General features: G+C 38.1%; 1 protein-coding gene across 1 annotated transcript in view; it reads left to right on the forward strand.

Moving 5' to 3' along the window:
* Positions 1 to 23,893, forward strand: part of ca10a (carbonic anhydrase Xa) — a 215,545-nt gene that overhangs the window by 26,876 nt on the left and 164,776 nt on the right. Inside the window, exon 2 of the mRNA XM_068305885.1 lies at positions 4,679 to 4,753. Coding sequence (XP_068161986.1) covers positions 4,679 to 4,753 — 75 coding nt within the window. The remainder of the gene's footprint in view (positions 1 to 4,678; positions 4,754 to 23,893) is intronic.

The raw sequence follows: 23,893 nt of genomic DNA on the forward strand, positions 1-23,893 counted from the left end.
TTTTAGTGGCGGGTGGAGAACATGCAAACTCCTCACAGAAAAGGCCTCAATTTGATTTGAACTTGACTATTAATTTGAATAAAGTGATTGAAATGACTTCAGTTCCACAGCCACCAGTCAATCGTTGGTGATTCCTGGAGCCTGAATGGCTGTGATTCAGTGAGCTCGCTGAATGACTGCTGCATGTCCCAAAAGTTCAAAACAACATTTTAAACTGAGTTGGCACGGCAATAGCTGCACTGATGAATGAATCTTAACAGGTTTTTTTAATTTATCTCTGTCTTTTACTTACAAACATTGAGACCTGGATTATTTTAGATGTAAAGGACACCAAGCTGAGAGCAACTAAACTGACACAGTGTTAACAGAACCTCATTGTATTGTTTTGTAACTTGGAACTCCTTCAGACTTTGGTGAGGCTCCCTTTGTCCTCTACTCTATCCCAACTGGTGTTCACACTTTTATGGTGACCGTCCCTTGTGATCACTGCTCCAAAACACCAAAGTAGTTGCACCAGTCTAAACAACCGTGGGCAAACTGATTGAGCAGCATGGTCCTCTGGTCTCTTCTGTTAAGGAACCATGTGAGTTCTGCCATTCTGCTGTCAAAGTACCGTCATAACGTTTTTCAGTCACAACAACATGTGATTGTTTAACAAATATTTGATTTTAAACTTAGCAGCCACCCGCCCACCTCAAAAGTCAGTCAGTGAATCTGACACCGGTAGAGAGAGCTCCGTTACCTCTCCTGCTTCTCAGCCACCGATCGTAGTAAAGAGGATTCCAGTTTCAATTTGGCTCCGTTAGCCAAGCTCCGGCTTTTAATATTGATTGCTCAGATAAAAACAAATCTAAATCCAGACTTTTGTAGCAACAACCTGCAGTCACAAACAGAGAAAGCACAGTCTTACTTCTGAATATATCACAACAAAACACAACAAAGAGGACAAAGATTCACTCCAACATAATCCCTCATAAGAAATTGTGGTTTTTCACACGAACAGTGTTGAAAATCGTTCATTGAAGCAAAAAATAAATACAAAATTCTCTGCACGGGTGTCGCGGCTGGAGTTTCCCCCGCCTTGCGAGAAAATGAATGAATGAAATGAACTGTTTTCATTTGTTACTGGCAAGACGGTAGACAGGAATGGGACATTTTTAACAAGTCTGAACCATTTGAATCAATTTCACTCAGCATGCAATAGCTTTCACTAAACCCATCTAGAAGACAATATATCAGTGTGAATAGACAGCCCGCAGACCACAAATCATATCTGATATCTTACATGTCCTTGTGGATCACATAGTTTTTTTTATATTCATTTATGTGTTTTTGGTGGTCACTTTTGCACAGTCCTGTGATTCATCGTCTCTTTCTCTGGATAAATACACAAAAGTAGACATGCATGGTCTTAAATCGACCTTTTGACTCACCAGTGAAGTGAACTGGTCGATGACAAAACCTACAAGAATATTTTTCACCAGCCAAATTTAAGAAGTTGCCTTTTTATTTTCCACAGACATTAAGTTCTATAGATTTTATTTAGATGAAGCATTATGTTGAAAACAAAATTAAAGAAGAGTTCAGAGGTGAAGTTAATTATTTTTACTCATTGACTGACAACTGTTTTCAGAGCCGAGTTCCCCTTACTGCCAGTGGTTTCCAAACGTTTTTGAATGATTTTTCAAGACCCGCAGGATATTGTGTTCAATGGCTCTGCAGTGAAACTACTGAAAGAAAAAAGTAGACTCTCTTCTTTTGTCAGTACAAAAAGTTTGTTTCTAGCTTTTTCAGTTCTTTTGTGCTGCAAACCCTGTTGCGTTCACACATCTATAATACTCGTCTCTCCCTCTTGTTATTGTCTCTGTGAGCATCTCGGAGCATCGGGCTCCTCTTCTTTTGGTTTGAACTTAGTTTAGAGGGAAGTTTAGATTCAGGCTAAAGGTAAATTACATTACAATACTAGACTATTTTATTTTATTATGTGTTGTTTCTATGTTCCGTAATTGTTTCTGGTAAGTCTTACGGAATAGCACTTTTGAATCCAGAGTAGTAACGACATTTTAATGATCTCAAATGGCAATTATAAATGGAATTATGATAAATAACAACTAAAGAACAATTCAGCTTTCAAACACCTTCTCGGAACTAATTTTGTTTGCAGGCTGAGAAGTACCTGTACTTAATTTGTCCAGTATGAGTGTCCCAGTGTCTGCTTGGGTTCTCTCTGGGTTCCTCTCTCATCCAAAAACATGCAACTTAGGAGAACCGATCGTTCCAAATTGCCCGTAGGTGTACCTCAAAGCGTGGGTGGTTGTCTTTCATGTGGCTCCGCAGGGCGCCGGCATCCCATTCAGTGTCCCCCACATCTCCTGAATGTCAGCTGGGATAGCAACCCCCGTGACACGCAAAAGCAGAGGTGGTCAAGAAAATGAATGAATGAATTATCCATGGCCAAAACTCTTGTTTTCCACTGTAAGCCAGGGTTAAAACTTTTTTTTTGTGTGCGTAGGTGTTGATTAAAATAGGCAAACAAGTAATTCACGAATAACGTCAATGAAAAACAGAAGACAGATAAAATTAGACATTGCAATCAGTTTATTCACATTTGATTGACAGAATAGTAGCTCCCAGATCCAGGGAAATCGGTACCGGTCTTGACTGGCCAGGTGCTGGATCTTGTTCCAGAAGGAATTAAACTCTGCCAAAGCCTATTCCTCATAAAATATATGAGTCATAAGGAGGCACTAACTGGGGCAATTTCGCTTCCCGTTCAACACCACTTTTGGGCATTGTCACATTTATGGGCTGTTGTAAAATGATTATTTAAGATCAGAGTCTGCATAAACTGAATCATCTTCTGTTATGTACATCAGTATATTTTTTTCTTTAAAACCTGGCATTCACATGTCTTGAGAATACAGATTATTAGATTGGTGATCCAGATTGCATGTTCTGTTTTTGTTTTTTTTAACAATCTATTACCATTGTGGAATAGAGGCAATTAAAAACTATTGCTTTTACTATGATTCACAAAATAAATTCTTTATTACACCCGACACGCATATGGATCTCAATAACATTCAAATGATTCATAATTGCTTTTCTTTTCTTGTTTTATTTGATGCCGGTGATCAGACCATATTCACAACTTTGAAATTACAAAAGATAATTGTATACTCACATCCAGATTACTTTAAATGTATCTGAAACATCACATCTCTATTAGTTGTTTTCTCTCAAAATATGATCAAACTAATAATAATTCCATTGTGATTCCAAATTCCTGGGACAGTTTTTATTTATGGACGGTGAATCATAATGTGGGAGGCAAACTATCACGAGACTATTTCTTGTAAATCCCAAAACAATGATGAAGCCAAGCTGCTTTGGTACATGTTTGTGCTGCCTGAGACCTGCCTGATTAAAACTGTATACCGTATTTGACTAATAATATAAAATGGTCCCAATTTTTTTTTTAAATACTGTATTGTAATTATTTTAAAATATAAATTAAAAATTAATAGAAATAAAAATTCAGTAAGAATACGTGCCTTGGTTCAAATGAGGATCACTTACAACAAACAACATTTTGTGGTGTTTGAAAAGGTAAATTAAACTGTTTGCGAAATACATGTGAAAGCAAAAGTGTTGTTTTGTTTTTTTTTCCTTTCGTTTTGTTCAAAATGAATTTATGAAAAGCATTTATGGTGAATTCTGTGGGAGATACATCAGGGTCTGCAAGTGCTTGACAGGAGCCTAGATTTCTTCTCAGTGTTTATAATGACTGACCGTTGGCCTTCTTGGTCAATGCCCTGATTTACTCAAAGTCAAGGTTTTATTTTCTTGAGGTCATTTATCATAAAAATGGAGCAATAAATCATCATTTTGAACAAATAGGCAGCTGTGATTTTTTTTTCCTTTCAGGTTTTCAGCTGCTGACAGAAGAAATTGAACACTAAGGAAATATAATTTTTTGACAATGCCTGGGTGGCCAAACCCTCTCAAACGGAACCTGCTCTTTTTGGTATTGTTACTGCAAGCTCACTTGGAAGGGAGACTGGGGGGGGGGGGGGATCTTTTTGCTCAACTCATCATCCATGAAAAATAATAAAAAGGAAAAATTGTAGACCCTTGTTTGAACACTGTTTTGCATATTCAGTGAATCAGGAGCAAAAAAACTAAAAAAGCAAACAAGAAATTTTTTTAAAAAGGTGTGAAAACTCATGTCGCTGAGGTTCACAGGGTAATTCATGGTCACAACTCTTTCTCTGTGCAATGACCTTTTTTTTTTTTGTCACCCTAATTATTCTTTGGCATCCTGCTGTAATCTGGAGCTTTCTTCCACAGCTCACATTAAATGACAGAAGTAGTTTCCATCCTGTCTTGGGAGTCATCATACTGCATCAGGGTTTTTGTGTGTGCATACGTGTGTATCTGCAGCAAAATGAGAGCTTGAATTTGACGCTTATTTGCACCAAGGCCATCTCCAGGGAGTCTATTTGCTGAGGCCTCTGGCTGATAAGGTCAGTGAGGCCCCTGGAAATGATGAGGGTGGTGGAAAAACACACAAAAAAAAACAATGTTTCATTAGCAGAGCATCTTTGCTTTCTTGTCTGATTTTTGGATCAAAGTGATTGATATACCTCTTCCTGTGTTTGTTATCTTTACTTCACAGCACAACCCAATCCACCAAAAATTCATGAAGGATGGTGGGCGTACAAGGAGGTGGTGCAGGGGAGCTTTGTTCCAGGTAACTCTCAACAGCACAGTGCACTTTGATGCACACCAGATTCTCACAATACTGTTTTTTTTTTTTCCCGATTACACTTTACCCAGACTGCATACTTGATCCTGAAGTGAGAGCTTTATTTCATGTTTAAGATAAAGTTGGTCAACCTTGCCACTGGCTGTTTAATTTTCTCATTCTGACAAGACACCCCCACACACACACACACACACACGTTCTACATAGCTGGCACTTTTTCAGTGATTGATTGACACAAGGCCCAATGTTCATTTAACCTTTTCCATCTTGTGTTTGCATGTAAGGGCAATTACTTTATGGACATTGTGTGTCGTGTGCAATGAGCTGGCGTCTTGTCCTGGGTTTACCCCACCTTCTGTCTACTGCAAGATGAGATAGGCTGCAGCAGTCTCGTGACTTGCAAGAGAGATAAGTGACTGCAAAAAAAAAGGATGGATGGATGGATGGATGGATGGATGGATGGATGGATGGATGGATGGATGGATGGATGGATGGTGGCACAATTAAAATACTGTCGAGGATGTTTTCTAGCCCTGGAAGCATCAAGGTTAACGTTAAGGATAAAATTGAGAATTGAAAGCTTTTCGTAATTAAAAAAAAAATTGTTTAGAGATTGCATTCATACGCTGAGATGATATTAACCTAAATATCATATCATAAAATATATAAGTTAAATAAATTCATTGGTTCAGGATGGAACTCCTTGTTTACCCTTAATGATCTAGTTTTTGGGATGTATTTTTATTTGTTTTTGTACCACAGCCAGTGGAGCTCTTTGGGCTCTCTGAGGTCGTGTTTAATGGTGCATTAGTTCCTTAGAAATTAATTCCAGATTCACACAGAGGCAAATGGGTCGACATGGGTAATAAAATATTTTTACAATTTATGGACATAATTTCATCTACAACACAGACATTATGTTACATTGACTTTCTTGATTTACAATTCAACACTTTTCAGAAACTTAAGTTTGACCCAAAGTCATCATGCCAGTTTTACATTGCTTGTAATTTTTCTGTCATCCTTCCATCAAGCTAACTAACTAACAAATGAATTAAAATGACATTTAAAAATATAAAGTCCTATGCCGTGGTTTAGATCCAGTGAATGATACCTCTGACATTTAATGAGGATTAAAATCTAAAGATACGTGTCTTGACTGAAAACATTTACTTCACAGACAGCAGTGGCTCAGTGGTAGAACGGGTCGCCCAATGATCCAAAATCGGCGGTTCGATTCCCGATCCCGCCCAGTCATTTTGGAGTGTGAGCTGACAGTGGGAGGTGTCAGCTCACACTCTGTAGCGAGTACTGCTGAGGCACTCTTGAGCAAGGCACCGTCCCCTTTATAGGTTGCTCATTAAGGGCTCACCACAAAGGACCTGCCCACCACTCTACCTCCACTGCTGTGTGTGTGTGTGTTAATTTTCTTAATTTCCCTTCGGGGATCAAACCAGTATATAAAATTATATATATATATATATATATATATATATATATATATATATATATATATATATATATATATATATATATATATATATATATATATATATATATATATATATATATATATTTATTTATTTATTTATTTATTTATTTATTTATTTGTAATTAATTAATTAATTTTTTTAATTTTATATACTGGTTTGATCCCCGAAGGGAAATTAAGAAAATTAATTAATTAAATATATATATATATATATGCAGGTGTGTGATTACTAACTGTGTGCTAGAGTGAGCTTCTAATTTCCCTTTGGCGATTATTAAAGTATACTAAATAAAAAATAAATAAAAACCCAGTTGAAACTCTGACATAGTGTGACAGGGATGTAGCCAAAATGTGGAGCAGCCATGAATGAGTTAAGACCTGATAAGGTTGACATGTGTTTTATAATAATACCTCAATATAATACCTAAATACCTCATTATTTTAAGAATTATTTTTACTGTCCATATGCAGGTATGTGTCTATAAAATATATATATTTCATCATTGACTGAAGTTTCCTAAAAAACTCAGGAAATCCCCAATGGATTATAAAAAAAAGATTATTTAACCCTCATTTAAACTGAAAGTTTCACCGTAGCCTCTAAACTGGATGCATTAGCATGCATGAGTGGATTCACAAGCTTCAAAATGTGCAAAAAACCCCAACAGACAGAATTAGCTGAAGGAGAACTGCCTTTGCTAAACATTGAGATGTGCAGAGGATGTGTTTTTCTTTAACTTTGCCAACAGTTCAAACTTTCTTTTTTTTAGGTTGCTCCACATAGCACTGGCATTTAGTATTAGTAAGTATAGATGTGGATATTTGTAGAAAATATTGTTTTCTTCATTTTAGTCATCATTTTAACTAAAGCACTGTTGCAGTGCAACACAGCGAGGCAGTGGGGCGCGTTGGTGTGTGCAGTTTAACCCAGCAGACAGTGAGACTTTCCCTACGAGTCCAGGCATACATAAATAAGTGCCTGTTTGTCCTTCCCTCTGGCACCAACCACTTGGCGGTTTGCTGCCCCGTTTATATCTCCGTTATCTCCACGGTGCACTTGCTTTACTAACCTCAGTACAACAGCTGGAGCAGTTAAAGACTATTCATGATCCTCCTGTGGTCGTGCAGAGAAATCTCAAACCCGAGCTACCTTTGTGCAGAAAGCAGGATTTCACAGTAGAGGGGGCATAAAAGGGTGCAGAGAAGACTTTCACTGCAAATGAAGGCCATTTTACTGAAGCATTGAGGATTGTAATGCTGATGGAAACGGGTCCGTTTGCCTTGTCTGCGGAATGGTGATTGAAGATTCCATTCAAAATGAAACATGCGGTAGTGATCCATTACCGTGAGTATTATGTCACTTTCCACTATCTACACTTAAACAATGTCACATAAAACTCATTTGCCTTGATCAGCAGAAGAGCTCAGGAGATGGCTCCCAGATGTAGCTCTTAATTTTTTTTTCTTTCTTACAGTTATTGGAGTTTAACAAAATTTATAACTCATGTATGACTGGCAGGCAAAATACTATTGCCGAAATTGAAATACAAGTGATTCGTCTCCCTCACTGGGAAAAGTAATGATATCGGTTTAAAGCTCCACGGAGGTGTGTTGTGATTTTTTGTAAGAGCTCTGATCCATCTTCTTTTCAAGTATTTCTTTAATCTGTAGAGTTCTATTGTGACATGTGAGAGGTTAGCAAAGCACATGTAGTCACAGTCTGAGGACACTGTGTCTATGGCTGACCTGTAGATTGCTGCTATTTATCCTTTCTGAATTCCCCATCTAACTTTAAATTTCATGAATGTCAGGAATAAAGTGTACTCACCTGGTAAATATCAGTTATTTTTCTCTAAAAGACGAGGCTATTTAAAGTAATGATAAGATGCTTGGTAGATCTTTAGTTGACATGTTTAGGCTCATGTTGCACAGAGTTAAATAGAACCATCAAAGAAATTAAAATGCATCAATAATAAATAAATAGATAGATAATTGCATGATTACATAATTAACATAATTCATTACATAATTCATTACAACAACAGTACACATAACATAAAAAGGACGAATAAGAACATGGAAGAATCATAATAAGACATAGAAGGAGCATAGGAAGAAGATATAGGAATAAGAATAAGTGGATGAACTGAACAGTAGTTATTACTGTATATTTGCCTATTAATGTTTTCATGTAATTTGTTTGTTTTTTTATAATTATTTTTAGAAAACTAAAATACAGTTTTTGTACATTTTTGTGCCAAACATATTACTACTTCCAGTTCACCTGTGTAAAAACGAACATGAGACGTAGGCTGTTTGACAAAGTGAGAAACAGTGAGAAAGCTGAGACCAGGAAACATGAAGCAAAATACGGAATATTTGTAATAACTGTTTAGTTAAACTGTCGCCCATTTAGGAGATTACTGACACAACATTCCCAAGTCAGTGGGGTTACGACCGTCACAAACGTTCTGCACTCCTTCATGAGTTCCAAATTTAAAGTGCACCAACAAAAAAAAAAAAATGCTTTCAAAAATAACAATCCAAAGCAATGACTGTACTCAGGTTGAACAGCAGAATGAAAAACTATTCGTACGATGTAATATAAATATGATAATATTCATATTATCATATTTTTGCCATTTTGTTCAATTGTTCAATACAAATAGCTAAATTTTCAGACCTTGTGTTTTTGTGTTATTGCATGGTGTATACATTTATTAATTAATTTATATTCATATTTTTTTTTATTTTAGAATCAACCAAAAGTACTCCCATAAGTATCCGAGACACTTGTTTACATGGCAATGTCCTTTCACCGTACAAGTGTAAATGAGTTTTAAGATGTTTAAGGCTTTAGTCAATATGAAGTAATTAAATACTTAACAAGCTGATGGCAAGGGAATTACATATATTAAGCAAAAATAGAAGCACTTTTTTTCCCCTCCTGTTTTCAAGATGCGGGTTAAACAGCATCCAAAATAAAAAGGCCCATCTAAAATGTGCAGTTTACAACTGGTGTGCAGACTGCTGAATGTCATTTCTCCTCCTCAAACCATCGCCAAAGGCAGTTCAGACAGTTTGGCAGTACATCCAACGGGCCTCGCAACCACAGACGCGTGTAACCAGGACCTCCATGTTCACCTTCAAGATCGTCTGATACCAACCCCCCCCCCCGTCAGATGCTGCAACAATTGTTTTGCATGAACAAAGAATTTGTGCACAAACCTCAGAAACCATCGCTGGGAAGTTCACCTTTAGCTCATCATCCTCATTGGGGTTACACGTGTGATGATTATTAAGAATGGAAAAATAATTCTCCCCATGGGGGACATATAAAAGGGTTGATTTTTTTTAATTATTATTATTATTACTATTATTAAAAATAATAAAAATTACATGCAAAAACACATATTTTGCATGCATGAAAATAGTGGGGTAAAGTACGCATTATAACAATCCAATTACATATATTCATTTGCATTTATATTAATCAGCTATTCATACATTCAGATGTAAGAATAACAGATATGCGACATTTAGGAATGTCTTTTTCCTGAATAATAACCACCTTTAATGTACGGTGCTTATGTTCGCAACGTTTTTCTGTGATTTTCTACAAGTATGTTCGACTCTTTTTTTTTTAAGTCTGCATCTGAAAACTATTTGAAGGGCTATCTAATGGGTCAAGGGACAACTAATCCTTAATCCCCAAAAGAAATAAGACAATCCACCCTACATGGGAATGTGCAAAATGAAGGGCTAAGGGCAAATGCTAGGGCTACGGGTATGAACTGGGATTGGGCTCATAAGTCCTCGTCAGCACAAGAGGTTTATTCAGCCGTAAAAATAATAGAACTTTCAGTATCCTCAAAACCCTCTTCATGTTCACATCGTGACTCCTGCAAAATCTGTTGGGACATGAATGCTTTGTAAACACTAAGAACATTGAGTTAAGACTGTTCCTTCCACTTTGTTTGACTTGTATCGTGACATAAAGCCATCTCGCCCTGTAATCATCTCCTTTTCATCTTCCCATTTAAACCATCAAAATGTAGGATTTGGGTACATTTGTCCATCTGCTGTCTGGTAATAATCCAGCTGCTACTCTTTCATTTGGAGAGGTGTAATGGGCCATGAGCACAGAGCCTGGAGCCATAGGGCTTTCCTCATTTTGGGTCCCACCTGGGGCTCATGACAGAGCAGTGGAGGATGATGAATGGGATGAGAGACAGTGAGAACTGGACGGCAGGAGAGCTGAGAGGACAACGGCAGGACACCGAGCGGGGAGAGAACTCAGAGGAACTGGCTTGAGATGGTTTGATAGAGCTACTGCTGAAAGAGAGAAATAACTCCAGGTTTCAAAAACACAGTGAAATCATCTTTGTTGCCTTCATTCGTTGGACACTATGGTTGCTGGAGCCTATCCCAGTGGACTTAGAGGCGAGAGGCTGAAAGACTCTTTGGTCGCGTCTCTAGTGTGTCACGGGACTACATGAAATACGAACACACTCACGTACACACTCACACCTACCGACAATTTGTAACCTACCAATTCATCTGCATGTTTTTGGAGGTGGCTTTGGGACGTCACAACGTGTTGGCGGATGAATATAAGAACAGCTGAGACCGGATCTCATTCTTTCCCATGTGTCAGCGGGGTAACGATGTGGTTTGTGTGTTGTTGTGCCTTTTGCATTTCTTTTCATACTTTTCATACTATCATTCTGTACGTAACTTGTATATAATTACCCACGTTTCTTTTGCATGTCTGTTGGTCGATAAAATTTAAAAAAAAGTTTTTAAAAAACTAATTTCGGGGATTTTTGGCTTTTTTTTACAAGGCTGGCTCATTCTCCTCTATCTGCAGCAGTGAGTGGTTTAAAAAGAAAATTGCAGGTTCCATATACAATCTACTATCTAAATATCTATGTTTTAAATACAAAAGCATTTTTTCCACACAATTAAATGTATCTACCTAAACCAAATAACTGAGGAACAATAGCAATACTATGTACTGTATTTTCTCAGCCTTTTACTCCAAGGGAAGGACATCCAATGTGTTCTAAAATCTCTCAGCTCTCTGCATGTTACACCTCAGATCAGTCATTTGGGTGAAATGACCACTTATAGCGTGTATTTCATGATTTCGGAGCCCATCTGTTATGTCGACCACTTCAAATGGGCTCAAACCTGATAGCGTGAATATTGAGTTATGTACTGGAGAGCTGTCGTCAGGAGTGCGTTTTTGTTTTTCCTAAAAAAAAGTGTAGGAAATCTCTTGATTTTGAACGTACAAACGCTTGAATCATCAAACCTTATCACACATCCACATCTGATGCTCTGCCTTCCAGAGTCCTTAACCTCTGACAGAGCGTTGTGGCACAGCTTGTCACCCAATTTCAATTAATCCCGAGTTTTCTGCTCCTCACGAGCTTGTTTGATGGATGCTTTGATTTCTAGCAATCAGAGAAACAGCTGCTGGGTTGTTGTTTTTTCTTTAAAAAAAAAGACTTATTTTGTTAATTTTTTTTGTTTTGTTTTTTCACATCCCAGAAAGACAAGAATTAAGCAACAATTTTATGATATTTTACTCAGTTGTGTAAAAATTCAGTTGTAAAATCCAAAGAAGAGAGCTGTGTAAAAAAGAGATGTGTTGTTTGCACTGGAAACTCCATAAGGCCTTTTTTTTCTCAATGAGATGAAGCTAATTTCAATCTGTGTTGCATAAGAGGCATGTGGGAGGTATTCTTGAGTTTGAACCAACTGAAACAACAGACACCATCAGAGGGCCAGCAGCAAGTCTATGGGGAGACATTCAAAAATCACATTTTGAGGATGCACAACTGCCCCCGTCCTCCACCGCAGGTGGAAACACAACTGCAGGAGCTACTGAGGCGTGGGGGCTGCTCTGATGAGAAGCCGTCTCCCGGTGGTAGGATCAGTGGATGAAGGGGTGCGGGATGGTTTCAAACAGACAGCCATTACACACCAGAGGCTGTTTGATGGGCCTCAAGTATCTAACTAAACACTTTTTGCTGCAGTGGAGATGACAGTCACGGTAAAAAAAAATGCTCATCTCTCTTACGCTGCTATGTTGCTGCATTACTTCTCTACTCTGTTAAACAGCTAGAACAGTTTTTTTTCTTTTTTTTGTTGTTGTTTTTTCATAATTTTTCATAAGGGAAGTTTGGATTAAAATATTTTTTAAATGTGAAAAATGGCGGTGTGATTCTGATGAGGGGAATGCTGTAGGAAGGCTTGACCGTGTGCAGGTCAAGGGAGGCTAAGGAGACTATTGTAGCATATGGGACCACCAGGGGTACATTCACTGATTTGTACACTGTGTAGGTGAGAGGGGTCGTACTGGCTGTGCACCTTTCTTTGCACAAATTAAGTTTCGACAGGTGTTGCTTTGTGCCGACATAGAAAAATTCAGGGTAAAATACAGCCACACACCAGAGAAACTGGAGTTAATATGAATGAAACCAAGAAATCAGAATTAAGAGCTCCTAATCATTATAATGGAATCAGGATAGACAATCCAGTTCCAATTTCTAATCAGTTCCAACCCTTTTTTTTGTGATTTTAATTTTTTTTTTTTTTTTTTGCATTTCCATATCAACAGTTTATTCTTAGCGAGTCCGTGTAGCGAGAGGTAGGTGGTTCGATCGCTATCCCCCGTGGCTTCAATTGAAAAGTGTCGGCAAGTTCCTCAACCCCAAATTACTCCCAGTGATTTTTCCACTAGTGAGGGAATGATGGTGTGAATAGATGTGAATAGTGACTGCCGTAATTAGAAGGTGTCGCCTTGTATGGTAGCCGCTGTCACCGCAGTAAGAATTAATGCCGACCTTTGAATGATTGGAGTGGGAAGTCAGACTAAAAGGTGCTACATCAATAGAGTTCATTAAATCAAAGAGTGAGGTTGGTTTTTTAAAGCACATCATCTAAACTGTGTATCAGTTTGACATAAATCTCTTGTAAACAAAGAAAAATGTGAAACAGATCATATTTTACCAATGATTGAGGAGGATTAGTTTACCTGTCAGATTATCTTATTAAAAAAAAAAGTCCAAAAAACATTTAATTAGTTTTAATTGACAACTCCTTCAGTTTTTATCATGACTTGGAGTCAAAATTCCAATTCTAAAAAGCTTTTTTTTTTTTTTTTTACCTGCTGCAGAAGTGAATGAGCTTGTATTTGTGTACATTTACTCCATTCACACTGTTTTTACAGCTGCTGGTGACAAATCCATGGATTTTGTTCCACATACACATTTTGTGAAGACTGTAATGAACAGGTGCTGTATCTGTGTTCCTCCCAGAGGTAACACAACGTGGACCGAGCTGACTGAGCTTTGGCCAATTTTTGAGCAAAGCCCAGAACCTTATCAGGTGCTACAGTTTTATATTAAACCTCAATCATGGCTTTCAACAGAATGTAGCTGCCAGTTTCTTCCATCTAACTGAACACACAGGGAACAACACAGTGTGTTCACCCTCAGCTGTGTGGTGAAACAGTTCGGAAAACCAAAGGAACACCTGAGCTGTCACACACTATTGTCTCAGTGTCTCACACACACACACACACACACACACACACACACACACACACACACACACACACACACACACACACTCACACACACACACACACACACACACACACACACTGACTATTAAGTTGCATGGTGATGTTGGGTTCAGACAGGATGGTCCTCATCAAAGACAGGAGGAAGCGTGCAACACATGAAAGATGAGATAAAAGACAAAATATAAAAGAAGGTCATTCTCAAATATGATTTAATATTTGTAGAATAATTGTTTCTGCCAGAGCATAAACATTACTTGAAATTACAATTAGTAAGTAATTACAGTGCGTGTGTGTGTGTGCGCACGCGTTTGTGTTTCATTAGCTACTTGGTCGATATCACATTCTTTCCATCAAGTAAAACATGATCTCCTTGATCAACGTAACGCGGAGATGGTAAAAGACAACATAATGAAAACAATGTAATCAATGAAAATAGGAGAAGAGTGTGTTGGTTGGAAGCAGAAGAAGAAACAAGACCAGACCAGAAAAAGAGACGAGGTATAGGATGAAAGAAGGCAGATGAGTTGGTAGATGAGCCGGGGCCGGGTCGAAGAGGAGAGAGAAGTCGGGTCTGAGTTAGCCGAAGCGAAAAGATGAAAGCAGAGGCAGCCGAGTGGAGGTTAAGAGGAAGAGAGTAGGGAGATAAATGGAGCTGAAGGCTGGATGGAGCGGTGGGGGATTTCTCTCAAAGAGTCACACAAAAGGTTGGGAAAAGAAAAATATTCCTTATGGTTGACAGTAACCCTGTGATGATGGCACACTCACTCTCATCACCTCTGAGAAATCCTTCAATTCTACAGGTCAGTGTGAATCTGTGTCTGCCTGTCAATCACCGCTACTCTACGCTCCATCAGCCTCCAACTTTCTTTTCACCCTCTCCTTTTTGATCCCTACTGATCACTTAAGATATGCTCAGCCAGTGCCGGCCATTGGCTTAGTTTCTTGCCATCCTTATTTAAATAAAATCTGCTCATTCTCACGCTGTCAGCTTCTCAGTGCACTTTCCCCTCCCCGCTCTATGATGATAATTCAGCTTGGCTGTCAAACGTCAGCAGAGGTCTAGATATCTTAGTCAGTGTTTGGAAGTAGCGGTGGTAGTTTAACTGCAGTGGATACTAGTGTGGTGATAGCATCACTGCATCTTGTGTCACATAGCTCTACAATAGTTTAGATGATATTAATCCACCACATTCATGCATCATACAGGAGAACCTTCTGCTGCGATGGGAGTTAAAACTGATAGCCTATAGCTGCAGCCAGCAGAAGCATTTCTGGATGACAATGGCCTCATCATGTATCGATCCTTATGCTGATGACTATGCCCTCTCTACTGCATGGGAATAGAGGCGCTTGTGTCATGAAATGGCACAGGGTGAGGATGAGGTTCATTATTTCCTGTGCATCTACTACTTGGGTTTGTAATCTAAGTGCCCAAGTCTGAGTTGAGCTTGACAGTTTTATTGATCACTGGGATAGCACTGACTTAAAAAGAGAAAAGGTCTGATGAAGTAGGCCTGGACCAAATGGCCTTTGTATGTCTCATCTGTGCATCATCAAAGTAAGTTTGTGTAACATTTTTGACATCAGGTGTTTTCATTGATCATGTTTCACTGTTTAAAAACGGCAGAGCTGACCTTTGAGGATTGCAGTCTCGTTTTTACACCAAATCTGAGACGACATATAAACCAAATAGTGTCATGGCAAAGGGTATAAAAAGTAAATCATTCCATTAAATACTTTTAATAGTCCATTTTCTTTTCAGGAAAGACATTCTTTAACTGTTAAACATGTATTGTTAGTCATTCCTGCATGACTGATGTCTCCTTGATTACTTGAGTTTGAGGTCTGATGCTCTGAGGAGGATGACACATGATCGATTCTTCTCTGTCATGTGCATGCCAGGAAAAACAAAAAACAAAAACGTTTGCTGCGGTTCTTTTATTGTGTGGGTGGAAACAGTAGACATCTTAGTTGTACTATATTGAGTGTGTGTAATGGCTACATTGCCCAACTGGCGCAGTTCACAAGCGTGTTTATTGCATCATGCCTGATAAATCTAGCCTGATATGTCTCTGGACATGGAGACTGGTGACAACCTCTTGGAACCAGTTGTGTTTGTATGTTTAGGACTACCTGTACTTTTAAAATTAGATGACTTTTCAAAATGGAAATGATAATAATAAAAATAATAAATAGCAATAATAATAATAATAATAATAATAATAATGAAATCTTTTTTTGGTCCCTATAGGCAAAATATAAGAAGCGTAAGTGTTTTTGTCCATTTGTGCAGATTCGTCATTTAATTTATTCCCTGGCATATCTCTGAACCCCTGCAGTGAAATGTTTCTGCAGTGAAATGCAAGAGTAATTTCCTCATCACGTCTGCCTTTGATTACCTCTGCTAAGACGCTATGTTGTCACCGCCTTTGTCAGATCAAGTCAAATTATTTTTTATGGTAAAAAAAAATCACATCAAAAAGGTTTCATCTCAGGACACTTCAGAAGAAGAGCAGGTTTGTGCTGACTCAGTAATGCCTGATAAAAACAAAATACAAACAGAGGTGTGAAAACAGGTCCTGTACCAGGGTGGGTACAGCCTCTGGTTTTGACTTGCTTAAGTTCAACTCAACTAGAATTCTCAGTGTACTTCAAGAATATTTCACATCTTCAGCTGAATTTACTTTCTGTGTTTTTAAATGGAATATATATTTGTGCAAAATTCTGTTCTTTTTCATTGTATCGCTTCAAAATGCAATAACAATAGACTCGATTTCCACATTACCTCACAGAATGCTAAGAAATGTACCAAGCGGGCGTAACAAATGCATAGGATTGTTTAACCTTGGTTTAGGTATAAATCTGATGTATCTGCTGGAAGCTGTCTCTCTCAGCCTCATTATTAGCATAGTTTGTAGAGAAAGTCAGTGAAGCCTGTACACATCTGACAAGAGCACATCATTTAGTCACAGGAATAACATCAGTGTAGGGTACGATCAGAGCTCCTCGTCCCTTTGTATTCAGCACTGGTTAATATGCATACCTTGCACTTTACCTGCCCTTCAAATCATCATACTTGCTTTCAAAATTAAAAAAACAAAAAACTGTCCTTCAACCTGGTGCATTATCCATGCCTAATTGCATTTGCCAAGTGTTTCAGCATTCAGATCAGAGTCTAAGCAGCTACTTCTGTCAATTTTTCCACATATATCAATAATGTCTAAAACACAGTATAAAATAATCCGCTGGTGGTCTGCGTCACGACACCAGATATCAGCGTTGAATAGCACTTCATATCATAGATAATGAAAGTGTGCAAATAATGATATAAGTAATAATTTGCATTTTTGAGCTCAGTGAACATCAAATAAGATTACGACGGAATTACAAGATTGTTATATCTTATACAGTTGGTTTAGCTTCTTATGCCTGGCATTTAACAGAACTAGCATTCTATTTGAAACTCAAACTGGCCTATCTACCTCTCTCTCTCTCTCTCTGTCCCTTTTCCTTGACCTATCTCTATCCTCAGTGTATTTCTCTTTCCCAACCAACAGGTCAAGGCGGAGGACCGCCCTCCAGAGCCTGGGTCCTACCCGAAGTTTCTTCCTCAATGAGCTAGTTTTTCCCCGCCACTGTCGCTTATGCTTGCTCTGGAGGGCATTGTTGGTTTTCTATCCGTAAAGCATTATGAAATGTCTTCAGATGTGATTAAGCACTATATAAATAAAAGTTGACTGATTGATTGATTTGTGCTGTAGATGTGTGCACATACAGTGTATTATATAATCGATGCTTGTAACGCAGTCTTTTGTGTGATCTACATTGCGATGTGTTACACCTCTTACCTTCACTCCCAGAGGCAAAGATAAATTGCGAACATTGCTGAGGACAGATTATCTGCAGATCCCACTGGGTGTTTTATGATTCATATATATATCAGATGTTTAGTAACATGAAGAAAAACAAAACAATCAGACTCCTGTCATGTTTTTTTTTAGATTTATATTGTTGTGCTGGATGTGGTTTGATATTTTTCAACAATAACCAAACCCGCAGTTAGAGGTGGATAAATAAAACAAATTATACGGAGGGATGTCTTGATAAAACTTCTTGCCTTCAGAGATTTGCAAAGGTATGTCAACAGAATGCAAAAGCTGAGTATTTTATCCTGGTATTGCATTGCTCTGTGCTCAGAGAGATGTAAAGATTAAGCTCTGATCTCTGCTGCTGTCTCCATTTTTGCTTGCACTTTTTGTGTGAGGTGGCTGGAAGGAGGAGAGATTGTCAAAACACACAATGCACGGTACGCTGGCGGCCACTGATTACGTCCAACACAGACGTAGTGGTCAAACAAACCTATGCAGCTATCACATTCGTCTTCTTGAGTTGTTATTTTGTGCAAGCAGGTTTAATTCACCCTATGAAACAACCAATATATCTATGTTGCATCAAAGCACAGAAAGTCAAGGTTTATGTCAAGATAATCTCTGCAGCAAAAAAAAAATAAAAAAATTGGTCGCTTAATGCCATATATTCTGATATTTTCTACTCCGCCTAAGGCAGCCGAAATGCAGTGGCTCGGTTTTATTTTTTTGGTGGTTCAGTGATTCCTGAGAATCCAGATACCACAGCACCCTTTTGTGAAGAATTCCAGAGAGAACAGCTGGAGGTGTCAGATCATCGGCTTTCCTTTCCTCTCATTCTAGAATATTTACACAACAGTTTCACACACCTCAAATCGACAGTGAGCTATCAAATTTGTAACCCCTATGTGTATTGATAGCATTATCCGCAATCTTAGGGTGCAATATGTATGGGTAAATGTGAAACATTTTCTTTTATATATTTGACTTCATCCGTTCATAGTCATATTTATCTTATTTGTTGTATTCTTTAGTCCACAGACTGAAAACCGTCCCATTCAATTTTATACAAAATGGCAATAAAATCTATCAACCTAAGACATCTTCGACTACTGTTTGAAGATTTTTCAATTACAGTATTGTCTTCACTATAAGGCCCACTGGATTATGAGGAGCACCTTCAATGAATGGCCTATTTAAAAAAAAAATTCATATATAAGGTGCACTGGATTATAAGGCACACTGTTGGTTTTTGAGAAAATTAAAGGCTTTTAGGTGTGCCTTATAGTGCGTAAAACACTGTACTCATTTCATCTTATAGCTATTCTGATATGAAGTTACATCCTTAAAATGATGTCTGTTCATTTTTGTAAAACATAATCTTTGATTTTGTAAAAATGAGTTTAGAAAGATTAAAAAAATGTGTGTGTGTATATATATATATATATATATATATATATATATATATATATATATATATATATATATATATATATATATATATGTATATATATATATATATGTATATATATATATATATATTTTTTTTTTAATTGGGAATTGTTTGGACTTTAATAATCCTTACAGGTGAACTGATAAGCGCAATCAAAATTGAAGTTCCTTGAAATTCATGATGTATTTGTCATTGTATCATAAACTGATGTCTTACTGTACGGGAGGGTTGTGAGTCCAGAAGTACATTCTAAGGTACACCTAATTAGGTCTACTTATTCTTTTCCTTTGGGTGACGCCTTAGGGGTCCCCACAGCGTGTCATCCTTTTCCATATCAGCCTACCCAAACCATCAGTCTGCTCTCTCTAACTGTCTCTCCAAAACGTCTCACCTTGGCTGTTCCACTGATAATCGCATTTCTGATCTTATCCAACCTGGTCATTACTAGAAAGAACCTGAACATCTTAAGGCATACCTAATGAGTAGAGTACAATAAATCATTCTGTCAGGTAACCAGTCCTACATAAATAAATGTAAATACCCATCCTGCTGCACCATTGTTTATCTCAGTAGTGCAGCAGGGATGGTCTGAATATCTATTATATTGGGAGTTTCACTTGTGATCCAGGAGACCTGTTGGGCTGACGGTATCCATCAACACCGAGACAAAAGCTTTACATGAATCTGAAGCTTTTCATGAGGTTTCATGATTCAATCCATCTTTCTTTTTTTTCTTTTTTTGGCTAATTCCACTCTGGTGTGTGCCACCTTTGTTTTCCACAGCAGAATAATAGTGCAATTCATAATTCATATAATGCAATTCATACACTATGTATGAAGCTGAACTAATTACACAATGAATAATGTTCCTTTAAAAAAAATACTAACACTAATCCTCAACAGAAGTCAGTATTTGAAATCAAAATCCTTGAAACAATTGATTTTCTGTTTGCTTTTTCTTGACGCCACTAAACCATTAAAACTCAGCCGAGCGAGTTGAACCGCATAAATGAGATACATTTCTTCACTCACATTCCGATGTCTCATTTTGTCCTCCTGCCATCTCTTACCCAGCCCAGTGTGTCACCATGTACCTGACATTTAGGAGCCCGTGTAAATGCATGAGCTGGAGAGGACTGGGGTGGGGATGGAGTCTCTATTAAGTTGGGTAATACAGCACAAAACTGTTTAAACAAAGCTGCACAGCGGGTCTCTGCTGCATTTCAGCCCGACTGCGTGTAGGATTCCTCACTGGGCTGGACCATAATGAGGAAAGATTGCCTTAGAGGTGGGTGACCCCCTGCTGACAACCAAATCTGCTCCATATATCTGAGCAAGGACACAATGATGAATTATCAGCGAGGAATCCGCAGCGGTCTCGTAGTAAAATGGGGTAGATAATGACATAACTATTCATTTGCCCTCATCTTTGGCTTTCCTTTCATAGCTTGTGCCCCAGCAGTGATTTGTTTTACCATATGTGGAATGACATTACATTAAATCTCCCGGGAATAGCAATAAGATAAGGATGAAAGAGATGTGTCAAGTAGGTGACGAAGAGCAACAAAAGAAGAGATGAGATGTGTACAGTTTATGGTTGAGGGGGAGTAGCAGTGATCTGCTCTTTGAAATAACCTTCTCTCAGCTCTGTCAGAGAAATTACATCAATTGCACGAGACACTTGACCTGGAAATCAATTCGGCCCAAGAAAATCTCTTTCAACTTCGATGCATTTACTCATCCATAGTCTTTTAACCATCAAATCACTCCCACCTAAAACATGTACCATTAAGCTGTTTCCAGTGTTTTCTTTCAAAGGTCATAAAGAAACACCCCTCTGCAATTTGTAACCACAACCTTGTTGACCTGCCAGCTTTGTAAAATATCACACTTATAAGATGTTGACTTGAGCAGGATTAATGGTGTTTTTCATGCATGGAAAGACAGATGACTTCTTGTAGCCTTGCTTGCAAAGTTTTCACCATATTTCACAGGTGTTTGTTGCCATAAACTTTGAATGAACACCTGCATAGCAATGAGGTATGTGAGTCAAAGGAAATGTGAAGCAGCTGAAATTATGATATTATCTGCTACAAGAAAGAGTACTCATCCAAATTGAACAGCCTTTACAACAGCAATGACTCGTTTCCTGCTCCTGTCAAACTCAGAAAACCTTGTGGCTTTTTTAATAAATTGAAATTGTGTTGAGTTATAAAGGTTAGATTCTAGCTGTGATTTTCAATAAGGGAGGGATAATATGATTACATATTTAGGGCTTCGTGTCATGATGATGTCCTTAACCTTGGAGGATTCAATGAGTGATTCACCTGCATCAAGTAAACAAGGCTGTCAGAGACTGCAACATCCCGCGACACCAAGTCCAAGACTTACGGAACGTAGCATACTTCCGGATGCCATCAGCCAATAGAATGCATGTACAGTATCATGTGACTGCCTCCCAAAAATCTACGATGAGTACAAAAGTTGAAATTTGACCTTGACCTAGTCTTATCAAGGTCAAGGTCATCATCTCGTTTTCATCCCCTTTGCTGCCCGAGTCATCTGCTTTGTCTTTCATCTTTCAATCTTTAACGGTTGTGAAGATATTTGGTGGACGTACGTACAGGCGGACAAAAACACAAACGCTGACAAGTACAATACATCACCGTTTCACGGGATGTAATGAAAAAAAAGAACTTTCCACACTGTCGACATCGATAGAAGGCATACCTGTGACATAAAATAGGTAGCCTATGTCAGGTTTGAGTGTAATTCATTTTGGCTGTAATTGTAATGGATAGGGGTGTACGTGCAAATGCCTCCAAAAGGTTCTAATGTTGTGATCCAGGTAGAGAGTCTGGTATAAAAATACACAAAAACAATGTAGTAACATTTTTAGTGGTCCAATCTTTAAACCATTTTCAATTAGAGGTGTTATTCCTTTGTATTGCCCTTCGGAGCATGACGTGTAACGGTCACTCATGTAAAAGTATGTATGAACTTTTAAAAGCTAATTTTTACAAGACATTTACAAGCCCCTTTAATGCATTTGGAGGGGATTTTACATGCCTGTTCCCAGGGAGCCTTTTCCTCATAATATGACCTGCTGTAGCTGCCAAGTCAAGTCCCTGAGAAACACGAAGACTGCAGCGAAAATTCTCTTCTGAAGCTTAAAGAAAAGAGGAAGAGCACACTGCATCTCAAAGTAAAACGCTTCACTTAATAGAAGACCTTTATTTAATCTCGTTTCATCCTCCCTGTTGCTAACCCTAACTGCTGATTGCATTTGAAAATCAAGTCAAGGTCACAGGTAACCATGCGTGGGAATGGCATTGAAAAAGCACGACACTTAGAATTGTCTCAAAATCCATTTTGTACCCTTTGACTTCTCCGAAATCTGAGCGATGTCACACAGCTGGCGTGTGGATGACTTCCTTCATTATTTAAATCTTCTGGCACAGCACAGGAGTTCTCTGGTAATTGACCTTTAATGCACTGGTGAGTCATTCCGTCATGAAAGATGATGAAGAGAAGAGTTCAACATTTACCTTTTTTTTGAAGCAAATCCCATTTAGACATTCTGGAGCCTCATAATGATTAACCCTCAACTGTCAGGATGTTAATAATTTGCCGGTTAAGTGAGCATAAACCACAACAAAATGCTTTTTTGCTGTTTTTTTATTCACTCTCCTTTTCACCATCGGATTCAAATAACATTTTCAGACTAAGAAAAATGCCTTTTGCAGTGATGGGTTGAGAGTTTCACTAAACAATCATTGTGAAAGCAATAATTACAACACAGACATTATAGGTGTACTGTATTAATTGCTTTCTCTCTCTTTTGTAGTTGTAATAACAGTGAAAGCAGGAATAAAGTCAGTCTGTAAAAGGAATAATTTCATTAAATGTCTAAATAAGGCAACAGCATCAACTGAGAGGCAAAACATCTACAAAGTCTTCAGATACATCAGAGACCTGGATGTCCACAATGAACCATTGCCTTAAGATGTTGGATTAGTGGATATGAAGTAAATAACTTTATCTCCTAAAGTGAAGTCTCAAACCAGAGCAGTCAAGCTCAGTTTGGTTCAGTTTTTTTTTATTCATGGTTTATTTTCAAAAAGAAAAACCAGATATGATGCGGGAACATATTTTTTGTGAAATATTATTCCGTCCTGATGCTCAGAGCCCATGATCTATCCTTGGATACATACAGTAGTTCTCTTGACCCACAGGGGGTAGCAGCAGGGCGTTGCCCCGTGGTGAAAGGTTAGCTGGGTTAATATCAGTTTCATTACGACCTTCGCTTTACTTGACTTCTTTCATTTTCCTCTTCTAAGGGTTTAGTGAGCCTGTGAGGCCACAAACCTGTAGAGGAATACTTACTGCCTTGTGGAAAACCAGTCAGCATGTCCAGGAGCTCTGAAGGGGATTTGTGCTTCTGCTATAGCGGAAAGAAATAAACGTTAGCATTTGACCTGGAAGGACACAATGCACTTTGTTTGTGTGTGAATTTAGTTTGACCGTAGATGAATTGATGAAAATGTATATATTCATATTTCTTTTGCACAATAGCTGTGTAGCCTCCCAGCAAGAAGGTTCTGGCTTTGATTCCCTTCTGTTTGTATGTTTTACCCATATCTATCTGTATGTGTTCTTTCTGTGTTCTCCAGCTCCCTCCTTCTTCCAAAAACATGCAGCTTAGGTGAACTAATCA

Source organism: Antennarius striatus, chromosome 21 (assembly GCF_040054535.1).
Source record: "Antennarius striatus isolate MH-2024 chromosome 21, ASM4005453v1, whole genome shotgun sequence".
Classification (NCBI taxonomy): Eukaryota; Metazoa; Chordata; class Actinopteri; order Lophiiformes; family Antennariidae; genus Antennarius; species Antennarius striatus.